Raw genomic sequence first — 12,217 nt, 5'->3', positions numbered from 1 at the left:
AGGAAACATATTAACAGGTTACAGGGATTAGGAAATGGACACCTTTGAGGAGCCATTATTCTTCATACCCTGCCATGTACCACAAAGGGGGCTTTCTTAGGTCTCCTCTCTATATCCAGTCTTACTAGTTAAGCCCAGGGAAAAGAGCTGGCAATTACAGATTACTATTGTATCTGGGGCTCCCAGGGATTCTAAACTGACACACTAACCTACACTCAATCTTTCCAAGAATTGGTTAAAATTTTAGCCATTTTCCTCTTACCTACCTTTATGGCAAATACCTCTTCTTCCTGAGTTCTACTAAAGATGAAATAGTTCATGTGTCCTACTTGGAAGGACTTAGCATCTTTCACAATTCAGTTTACCTGCTTACCTTGCAACTTCAGCTCTAATATGCTCAAAATAAATTATGACTTTGTAGCCTGTCTCCCTCTTACATCAGAAGTAGCATTCTCTTGCAGTTTTCTACCTCCCCAAAGGTAGCAGAATTCTCAAACTATTTTTCAAAATACATGCATAAATGCATATATTCTTCCACATGCATGGTTTACAAACTTCTGATTTTTTTTTTTTTTTTAATTTTTAGTGAAAGGTCCAAAGATAGGCCATTTCTCATGCAGTCTCTCTGGCCTTTGTAACCGAGACTAGAATAGATCTTTGTAACCAAGAATAGAATAGATCTTAACAACTTGACTTATTAGGTATGCTCCATTATCTCAAAGAGAGGTGGAGAGAGGGAGAACAGAGAAGAAAAGTCTTCCTGGAAATGTGGAAATAAGAGTATATGTTTAGCTATGTTTAGCTATGAGAATGTTGTAGTGAGAGTTACAATGATGCCAAAGTATCCATTATACATATTAAAGCCATGGCAAAAAAAAAAAAAAAAAAAAAAAAAGAAAAAGAAAAGAGTTTCTTACATGGACTTCTACTTGATTTCTTTTTTTCTAGTGCCAAAAAAAAATTTTGTCAAGGCTTTCACAGAACCAAGGTTTTCCACCATGTCAAACAGAATATAATCTTCTACAGCATTATCATGAGGATAGTCTCGGCTTCTCTTTTCTAGAATCAGAATCACCAAGTGACCAGGACCAGAAAGGCAGAAGACTGCTACTGTCTGTAAAAGCATCACATGCAGCTGGCTTTTACCAGAAAGTGAATCAAATTTGCCATAAAAATTGAAAAATAGATGTGATAAAGGGAAAAATAAGAGAGATTATTGCTTTCATGGTCTCATGTGTCTCTTCACATTTTAGTAACAGGCCTCCATAAAACATTGAATTTATTTCCAATGGAATGTTAATAAATCAAAGACACCGTTAGAATAATAAAAAACACAGAATTAATTCTACACCTCATCCAGAGAAAAGAATGGTTGAAAAAAATAGCTATCTTGAACCCAAAGAAAATTATTAGGCAGATAGCAAACTAGAGGGTTGCGTGATTGATCAGTGACCAAAAGGAAATAGTACATTTTTCCAGTTTGGCATTAGCACAAGTTAATGATGTGGTATGAACAGGAGTATAAAAATATTATGTAATAGCACAGCGATAAATTCTGGATATTGCTAAACTGATGAAAAGTCAGTTAAACAGATCTTCCAATGCCTGAGCCAGTCAATGCAATTAACCAATAAAATCAAGACATTACCAAACATTCCAATCATGAATTTGCCTAATACCACCATCAGCAAAATATCCTTCCTTATAATTAGCATACATAGAGAAAAATCTTAATTTCTAATGTTACAACTGGTGGTCTGCTTTAGTATGACACACCCAATGCTCGATTGTAGTCTTGATCCAGAATCTGCCCAGTGTTGCTGTGGAATCAAATCATTGGTATCATTTGATAGTTTGTTTTCCTTTGAAGAGATTTACTATACTTCAAGCAGTATCTGCGTGTGATGATTATTGAATGGTTGAACTCAATTTGTTAGCATGCAAATGTGGGACAGACTCTCTTTCTCTGATTTGCAATTTTTTTCCTACCTTTAGCTTCGATATTTGAATGCAACCCTTGCTTTCTGAATGTATTTCTTACATAATAGAGAACTTATATAGGCAAACTCTCCAAAAAGGAATTGAAAATTTGGCAATATGGTATTTTGCAGACCCACTGCAGCTTGCTTTAAAATTTTTCCAAAGGCTCAAGTAAACAACCCATTAAAAAGTATTAAAACTAGGATATAGAGTCAAAAATAGAGGAATAAGGAAGATTAGAAAAAGAAGGCCAAGAGTCAATGAAGTATCATCCAGAGACACGGCTTAAAACGTGTTATTGTTGAGAGCTTGCTCATATGTGGCTATTGGAAAGAAATATGGATTTCAAATCTAAAGATCAAGGGACAAAATAAAAACCACAGCCATCTAATATATTGGTCCTATTCCACTCTCCATTGTCAAGTTCACCTGATGGAAATCCTTTGTCAGCGCTACAGCACTGAATAGGATTTGGAGCTTTGTGACTGTTCCCTTCTCATTGGAATAGGACCTCAATCTGGCCATATTATCAGTGAGTGGCTGATATTTTCCCCACGGGCTCAGGGTGGAAAACAGGGTTTTCATGGAATTAACCAGAGCTAGGATGGATGGAGGGGAAAGCGGGGGTACAAAGGAGTAGTAGAAGAGAGAATGAGTCCACAGTTTTATGTAGTTGGAAATGGAAGATTCGGGGACTTAATGACTTCTGTGATCCTGAACGGCTCTACGTATTATTCTTTCAATTTTGAGAGACAGTAAATTGTACTTGTGTCCTAAAACTATACATCTTCTCCTGGTTTTCAGAGTTGATAGTCATTCATCTAAGGGTGCTCTACAATCTCTATACCAGTATTTTAGAAGTTGTCATAAGTACTCAGTTCCTCTAAGTTCGGTCTAGTTGCTGGGGTGATATTGATATAAGTATCAAAAGAAAAAATTGGGGACACACAAGTTTTACAAATTTCACAATGGCACGTTATTTTTACCAGTCATATCATCAGTAGGCTACAGAGAGGTACTCTGGGATACAGTAATTGTGCTTTGAATAGGTACTATAGATACGCAGAGCAGGGTGACATATGGGATATTTGAACAATGCTTTTCAGAACTAGACTGTAGTCTCAGGTTATGATCAGAAACCACACGTGAATGTGGAGGTGGTGCAAGATAAAAAATACAGTGCTTTCCAGTTAAAATGGGAGATCAGTGAAGGTAATCAAATGTGCATATCTTAAATACCAAAAGAGTACCGTGGCTATGGGAGATTCATTGTGAAGTTACTCTAAGGGTATTAAGGATTTGGAGGTAGACGTTACTAGTATTCCAAGCCTTGGAGACGAGCCACAAATTTCACAAGTGCATCTCCATGCAGAAACGATTGAAGCTTCCATACCTAATCTGATCTTCTCATGTGTTTAAATGGGTGGGAATATGATCTTGTACATGTAAGTTCTGGGAAGAAAAATAAAAGTGTATGTATATACATGTATGAGTGTGGGTACACTTTTTTTCCTTTTTGCTTAAGTGTGCAATTTTTGTCCCATGTAAGTTAAATAGCCCTAATATATAGGGAAATCCATAGCCTAACATTGTGATCCTTTACAGTTATGGTACATTATGAATACAGAGACTTTGTGTCTGAACTGGCTTACATAAGGAGATCTTTTTGCCCTAATATTAGAGTTAGTGTTATGAAATCAAAAGGGTAAGATTCCTGGCTAACACCCCAGATCACATAGCAGACAAACCCCAATTTTAATCCAGCTTTGGCCCTTACAAATTGTGTGCACTAGAGCAGAGTACACAATTTCACACAATTTAGCTTTTTCATTTTAAAGTGGAATTAATATCTGTATGAAGGTTGGTATACGTTACACAACACACGCTGCTCCAGATCTACCACTGGTTAAGCTCTAAACGGTAAACACCACCGAGAGGCGGACAGGAAGGGGCGGAGCGCGAGGGGCGGCCAGGGCCGCGGCGCCTCTTTGGAGGAAGCGGAGGCAGCGGGAGGAGCAGGTGGGACCTCGGGGCTGCTTTGCCTGTCGTCCCTCTGGGTCCCGGCCGTCACCCGGGGGTCCGCGAGGCCTCGGTGACCCTCGGCTCCGGGCGCGGGGCGGGCGGCGGCACCGGGCCCATGGCCCCCGCGGCGGCGCCGTCTTCCTTGGCCGTCAGAGCCTGGAGCCCGGCCGCGGTCCCCAGCGCGTACGCGGCCTTCTGCAAGGGGCTCTCCCGCACGCTGCTCGCCTTCTTCGAGCTGGCCTGGCAGCTGCGCATGAACTTCCCGTACTTCTACGTCGCGGGCTCGGTGATCCTCAACATCCGCCTGCAGGTACACATTTAAAGCCGGGACTAAGCTGCGGGACTCCGGAGCCGGCATGATGGCCGACTCCCAGGCGCCCCCGCGGCGTCGCGGAGCTGAGGGCGACGAACCCGGCGGTCTCGCGAGAGTGACCGGCGCACTGCGCGCCTGCGCCCTGGGCTCCCTGCCGAGCTCCCCGGAGGGTGGCGGACGGGCGGGCGACGGGGACTAGGGAGAGCAAGTGCGCGATGGCGGCGGCGGAGGACCACCGTCAACACCCGCGAAAATGTTTAAGAAGCTGTGCATCCTTGAAACAAACGCTGGACGATTTTCAGGATGTGACAAAGGACACAGGATGCATTAGTAAAAGAAAGGATAAAATTTCCAGTTAAAAAAAAAAATCACTAAACGTTGGGAATGTTGGATTGGAAGGAAGACTTGAATGAGGCAGAAGCTGAAGGTACAAAGGTTCGGATGTGGAAGGCATGTTTTTCATCATCCCACAATAGAAAACAATGATATAATCAGAATCTTTCAGTGAAAAACAAAACAAAACTCTGCAGGAAAAGGATCCGCCAAACACCAGCCATAAAATGCTGCATGATTTTGAACAAATGGTGGGAGTGCAAAAAAAGGGACTCTCTTTCAAATGTCCGTATGAGCAGTTCGGGGATCAAGACCTTGGAGCCAAAGACAAGGGAATCCAGTCATAGCTCAGAACTTGGCTGTTCAGTGAATAACGTTTAAATAATCATAACAATGCAAGTGGTGTTTATGGTTTTCATGTTTTAAGGGAATACTCAATTATGGTTGCAAAGTAAAATACAGATGTGATGTGATGTGATGTAAAAATACAGGTGACAAGTGGGAAGGTTGAAGGAGGGAGAAGAAAGTGAATGGGACGGTTCTAGTGTCCTTATAAAGTGAGAAATTAAGAGATATACTCTGCTGTTGAGGGGGCAAAAGACATTTTATTACTCACAGGGTAGCCATAAGGTTTCTAAAACAGTAACATCATTATATTAAAGAAGGAGGGTGCTAAGGGAGAACAGCATGAAGTTAAAAGGAAATGCTAAAGATGGAGAGCTCAGGTGGGATGTGTCAAAAAGGAAAACTGATAAAGTGCCTGGTGTATTTGAATATAGACCTCAGATTTTTCGTTTTTCAGAGAATCTGGGGATGAATTAGAGTTCTGCAGGTTTTACAAAATTGAGAAAACAAGACAGGTAATTATGAACCCAGAAAAAATAAAAAAATTCAAAAACTACACTGCATACCTCAAATGTGAAAAATACCAGTCGTGTAAATTAGTTAAAAATATGTAAGTACTGAATACTGATTTAACAAGAAGTAATTATGTAACACTAGGAAGATGGGAGAGGAGAGACAGGTGTGTAATGGTGGTGAATCGATCAAGATCTAATAATTAAAAGTCTAGAAAAAGCAATATAAACATGTTTTCCAGAAAAGACTACAATTAGAAACAGCTGAGAGTTAAAAGTGGTCTCAGGAGAAAGGAAATCAGGAATGGGTAGAGAAAAGGCAAAGGCTTGCTGTTTTTCACTACCACTCTAACAGTATTATTTCTTTTTAACTATGTATATGTTTTTCTTTGATTAAAAACTAAATGTTTTAATTTTTAAAATTTCTAGGTAATTCAAATGTACACCACTGGTTAAGAGCCAGCAGAGTAGAATGGGATTGAATTTTTAAATCAGGCAGACTTCTGTTAAAAGTACAAACTTTAGTGGCTTTACGTGAGTCCATTCATGTTCCTAAACTTCTCTTTCCTCAACTGTTAAATCAGGGTAAAAATGCCCACCTTGGGATGTTAGTCTGAGAATTAGAAATAAGGCTGCCTTAGTGCTTGATTATACACAGTAAGCTATTTGTTATAACAGTATCACATTAAGATGTGAATAAAACCTAGAACACGCATGTAAAGCCTGCTTTTCCAGAAGGACTTTTCAGTCCTGAAGGAGACAGATAGGGTACTGACCCTAGGTTGGCTGGGGAGGAGTCCCCAGGTTGATTCTAAATGAGACCTTGGAGCCCAAAGGGGCCATTATTGCTTGAGATAAAGATTTAAATTAGTTGTAATGTTCCATATTACACTCATTGTGTCCAACAAACATTACTGTATGGTTTTTTTTTTTTTTTTTTTTTTTGTCGTTTTTTCATGACCGGCACTCAGCCAGTGAGTGCACTGGTCAGTCCCACATAGGATCCGAACCTGCGGCGGGAGCGTTGCCGCGCTCCCAGCGCAGCACTCTACCAAGTGCGCCACGGGCTCGGCCCTGTATGGTTTTAAAATAAGTATCTCACTGGCTCCAGCACTGTGTCTGGCTTTGGCAATTGTCTTCCTACTCTTTGTTACTTGTCTGAAGCCAAACTCTATTGAGCACATCCTCTTCTAACTGCTTTCTCTACCCTTTTTTCTGCCTATAGATATTCTACCTGTGTTTCAAGGCTAAGCTTAGATGGCAATTTTTTATTAAATTTTTCCCAGATTCTCCCAACCAAAGGGAGCTCACTTTTAATCTATGTAAGGGCTACATTAATATCAACATGTCATTTTCAAAGGCTGCCTTATTTTTCCTCAATTGTGCATTAATTATCTGTTTTGTTTCTGTTTTATATATGCAAAAAGGCAGGTTTCCTGGACTGTGGCAGTGTGCAGGAGCCAAAACATTTTAGTCAACAATATCAGAAATGTAGTTCAATCAATGAAGTAGTAATACCAACGGACTTAGAATAGTGGGCATTACTCTTTACTGGAGACACTAATGTCTGAATTTGTAACATAAAAGAATGTGTCTGCCATTAGCCCTGAAAGGGTGACAGAGAGTTAGGGATCTCTGAATCAATATTTGCCATGGTCTGAGAAATCCCAATTTATTGGCAATAAAGTGAGTCATGTTAACGTAAGGGGCAAATATTTGGGTGGCTGCATGAACATATGCTTTCTTCAACTTTTTTTTGTCATATCAGTCATTTGTCACACTGAAGAAGCTAAGGCATTTTAGCAGACTTAGTATTTATCATATCCTCCAACTAGATTTTAAGCTCTATGAGGGAAAATACTGTATACTATCCAGTTTTACACCCTATAGTATAAGTATATGTATATTAGGAACGAAATGTAAGCTCCTTGATTTACCATTTACTCTTCATATTTGCCCTTAAACCTTGATGTGTATTTTTCCTCCCACATGATACAATTCAATGAAGTTTCCCGGGAGAGAAAACAAGATTTTTGCCCTGACTCAACCACTTATTTTTTTTTTTAATTCAAGGTAAAAATATGTGTGGTTGCTTGACTAAAAGAGCATATCATCACCGTCAGCATCATTTTTAAATTTTATTGAGTTTTTAGTGCTTTCCAGGAACTATAAAAAGTTATTTATATAGATGATCTCCATTATTCTCACATGTACTCTTTAAGGAAAATATTTTCATCATCATTTTTCAAATAAGGAAACTCAGATTTAAAGAGGTTAAGTAACTTCCTAAGGTCACCACAATTGAATCTTCAGTTATCCCTAAAAATATTTTTTCATAAGTGGTTTAATTTTTTTAAACGTGTAGATAATTCCAAATAATCCTGTTTCCTTTCTCAAATTTCCAAACAGAAGTACAACAGTACTTCAAAAATTTTTTGTAAAAATAAAGTTAAAAGATAATACAAATCTTTCCATGAAATTTTTGAAGACCCTTTGTATTACCTGAGTAATAGTTGGTGATTTCTTTTTTTTTTTTTAGTATAATTATTGAGGGCTTTCTGTACTAGAATATAAATATTAAACAAGATTTGATATGTAAATTCAAATATTCTATACTCTCAGCTGCCTAAGGTCTATTGGCCTATTTTATTTGAGGGTAGAGTAGGTGGGAGGGAGAGGAAAGGACATTTTCCCTAGTATGGAAAGGAAACACTTCCCTTTCCACCATGGAGTAGAGATCATACAATCTTAAATTTTGGAGCCAAACCTGTTGGTGCCCTAAGGCATTTTTTGTTATAAAATCTTGCAGTTTGATTTTAATGGGATATTTTTCTGGTGGAGCATCAGAAGCATTTTGAGAGTCAAGAAAATATAGCCTACATGCAGAGGCATAGAAGGGTAGGAATGAATGTTGAGAAATACAGGGACAAAAGGTAAGGAAAAGAAAAATCCTAACACCAGCAACTTTGAGCCTGGAAAGTAGTCTAAAGACTAGACGTGGGAGGTTCCAAGAAAGTGGACCAAGAAAAGAACTCCTCTAAAGACTCTTAGAATTCCCAACAACTTGGGTTGAGTCACGTCAGTCTATTACCTGGATTACCATGGGTAATACATGGGTGTAGGGAATTCTCTTGCAATTTCAACAAGAACACTTGTGCTATAGTCTGAATGTGTCCCCCTCTTGCAAATTGATATGTTGAAATTCTAACCCCCAAGGTGATGGTATTAGGAAATGAGGCCTTTGGGAGGTGAGTAGGTCATGAGTATGGGGTCTTCACGAATGGGATTAGTACCTTTTAAAGGAAACCCAGAGAGAGTTCCTTTGTCTCATCTACCACGTGAGGTTACAGTGAAAAGACAGCCATCTGTGAACAAGGAAGTGGGCCCTTGCCAGACACTGAATTTGCCAGTGCATTGATCTTGCACTTCCCAGCCTCCGAAACTAAGAAATAAATTTATTTACTGTCTTAGCAGCGTGAGCAGACTAAAACAACTTGACAGGCTGTTGCTTAGCAGGCTTATTACCTTAAAAGCTGAAGTAAACCTCCCCCACCCGCAAACCCCACAAATACAGGTCTTAGCAATGCTCTGAGGACAAACGAAAGGCCAAAGGACTTTTCCCAAGTGCCTACTACAAATGAAAAGAAGAAACTATGAAATTCTTAGTAACTTAATTGCAGGATATCTGAGGGCATCCCTGCCAGTTTCTATCCTGATTAGGGATCTGCAGTGAACATTAGAAAATCTTGACGATTTTTACAGCTTTAAACATCAAGTATGTAAAAGAAATTATTTCTAAAACTAATTTTTTTAAATATGGGGCTAAGGAATAGGGGTAGCAATACACATGTTAGTATAGTGCCTTCTGTCTTCTGAAGCTGTATCTACATTGGTGCCCCCCAAATGGCTGAAATTGATAATAGTCCAACTGTTACTTGGGATTTTTTTACAAATAATCCTGCCCTCAAAATATTGTCTAACTTTTTTCTGAGTTGATCAAACCAACCATCTGATCAATTTTCAAAATTGTTTGTTCTTGGCAGTCCAGCTCAGGGCATAGGTCACTGTAGATAGTCTTAACCAATGTTACGGGTGAATAAACTGTCGAAATATGGGTTTTGCAGGTGGCCCCCTTCTTTCTATACTTTAATTAAGGAAATCCCTGCTTCAAAGGACATGAAGTTAATCAAAAGCAGTAGCAAACCACCTTGAATTATCACAGATTCAACAGAGATTATCACATTATCTGAAATATGTATTGATCCATGCATACTTCCCCTGAGATGTTTTATTTGAGTAAAATTCAAGACAACATGGTTTGAATGCTCTAAAGTATCTTTACAGCTTAAGTTCTAGGTCTCAGGCAGGGCTCAAGTATAATAAGACTTTTGTCATTAGAAGAAGATTATTTGCAACTCTTCTATAAACCAATAGTGACCAAACGGGGGGAAAAAAAACTTACGACATCAAGACTATAAAAAGTTTATTTTAGGAGCAAGCAATTAGCAAGAAAGCAATGACAGTCATTTTCTTTCGCTAAGTATTTGGTCCCAGGGTAGAATACAATACAATTCTCCCCAGATTGCATGAGACTAGCTAGCTATGGATGTGATAGTAGTAGTTTTCCTGTATTGTGGCTCTGGTCTCCAACTCAGGCTCTTGTAATGGAAAGTGGTAATGCAGACCTTAATCTCAAAATGCCATTTTAATAGGGAGAATGCAGTACATTAGTAGCCACTTGCCCAGCCTGTGATCCATACTTCATTTTTTAATAATAATTATTTGTGCTTCTATAATCAGGAATAGGACTCTGCTCTTCATAGCTCCAGCTCTCCAAGGTTAGTACTTGAGAAGTGAGGACTTAATCCTAATGAGACACAGACTGTTAAATTCCACTCACAGAAGCAAGAGGTGTGCTTAATTGTTTAAATCTTTTTATCTTAGTCATTAAAGAAAGTTGAGTAATATTAAAATGTAAATCTAAAAACTAAATATTCTTAGCATCTCCTAACAGGTACATCTTCTGATAAGTAATCCTTAACTTTTTTACTGAAAGGGGTGTATTCTAAACCAAATTATCCTCACTATCTGAAACTAAATATAGCCAGAGCAATTTTAATTTTACCTTTTCTAAAGAAAGATAATCCTAGTGATAATCATTAGGAAATTTCTTATACAGTGTCTATCATAATGAATGGAGTTTTTAAAACCTAAGTATCTATACAGGTGTGGACATACCTGTGTCATCATGATCATCATTGACACGTCGGAGCCCCACACAGCGCATCTTCCTGGAGTAAGAGCACATTAAAGCCCTTATCATTCTGACATTCCTCCCAGCATCTGCCACTAACCTAGTGCTCCATCAAATTGAACTTACAACCAGCATATTTTCAACACTTATTTTCTACACTTTCTTTTTGTTTTTGTTTGCTTCTATCATTGAAAATTATGACAATTAAAAACACTAACAAAGATTTCTTCATCAATAGTTTTTAAAAATGTTTACAATTATCATCTCTAAAAGTTACTGTCTTATAAGCTATTATATTCAAAATTGTAATATTAGCAAGCACAGTTTTACCACCTGCTGGCTTTAAGATTACATCCATTTTCAGCTACGTTGATTTAATTTAAATTATTTTATTATAAACATCAGCTCAGCACTATAAACACACAAACATGTCTAAGATTCATGCAAATATGTGATATTCTCTTATAAACTTTCCTTTCTGTTCTTATTCCTGGTGAGTTACCTGTGTTAGTTTTTTCTGACAAGGAACACTAGTATTCATGGTATGACAAAAATATATCCTTACATACGCAAGCACACACACACACGCAGACACAAGCTCAGTGTCAAAGTGTGATTTTGACCCATGTAGAGTAGAAATATAAGCATTATTATGCACTCAGGGATAATTACTTGATTTCTTTTTATAGATTTAGTTGCTTTCTCTTTTATCCTACAAAGGCAAGCTAGTTTGGATTCGTACCTGGATTCCTAGTGATAGAATGCTCTTTCATTTTAGAAGCTATATCTGTTGTGGAGGGGTTTCAAGATGGCGGCGGCTGCGGCGGCTGGCGCGGAGTAGCTGAGGTGGAAAAGGTGGCCACTGGGCCTCAGGCAGCCGGGAAACTTGTGGACCTTCCTCTGGCCATCTCTTAAGGGAGGACCGCTGCTGCTGGCCGGTCGTAGGGGGTGACCGCCACTTTGCCCCCGGCAGGAGAGGCTACCTCATTTACAGGCAACAGCTTTGAAGTGTGGAGCAGGAAAAGAACTGATTCTTAGCTGCAAAAGCGAGTCTTGAAACAGGGAACACGGCGCCAGGGCTGCTGTGGATGCAGCCAGGATCCCGGAGGCTGGGGCCGCACTGAAGGCGGCCAGCTGCCCTATTCAGGATTCGAGGTTTCAGGCCGGCATTAAAGAAGATTCCTGGGAGCGCCCGAGCGGCGCCGCGACTGAACAGCCCGAGGCGGCAGCGCCGAGAACACGGAAGGCAACAAACCAGAGACAGAGCGAGTGCCCGACCTGGCACAGCACTGTGAGTGATCCCTGGCACAGCTCTGTTCCGGGGGTGGATGCCCACGCGGCTCCCGCCTGCACCACCAGGCCACTCACTGCCCCGGTGCTGCCTCCATTTTCCCAGGTGCGGGCAGCTCCGCCCTGCTCGGCCATCACTGAGCCCATTTGCTTGGCCTGGCGCGGGGC

At 39.8% G+C, this 12,217-nt stretch overlaps 1 protein-coding gene across 1 annotated transcript; it reads left to right on the top strand.

The window, feature by feature from the left end:
* Positions 1-3,929: 3,929 nt before the first annotated feature.
* On the top strand, positions 3,930-5,927 carry SMIM10L1 (small integral membrane protein 10 like 1). The gene has a single exon (XM_063075878.1). It carries the CDS (start codon positions 4,118-4,120, stop codon positions 4,322-4,324), a length of 207 nt encoding a protein of 68 aa, XP_062931948.1. The 5' UTR covers positions 3,930-4,117; the 3' UTR covers positions 4,325-5,927.
* Positions 5,928-12,217: the final 6,290 nt, after the last annotated feature.

Source organism: Cynocephalus volans, chromosome 12 (genome assembly GCF_027409185.1).
Source record: "Cynocephalus volans isolate mCynVol1 chromosome 12, mCynVol1.pri, whole genome shotgun sequence".
In the NCBI taxonomy this organism is placed as follows: domain Eukaryota; kingdom Metazoa; phylum Chordata; class Mammalia; order Dermoptera; family Cynocephalidae; genus Cynocephalus; species Cynocephalus volans.
The sequence above is the reverse complement of the archived record's forward strand: the minus strand, read 5'-3'. Positions and strand labels throughout refer to the sequence as shown.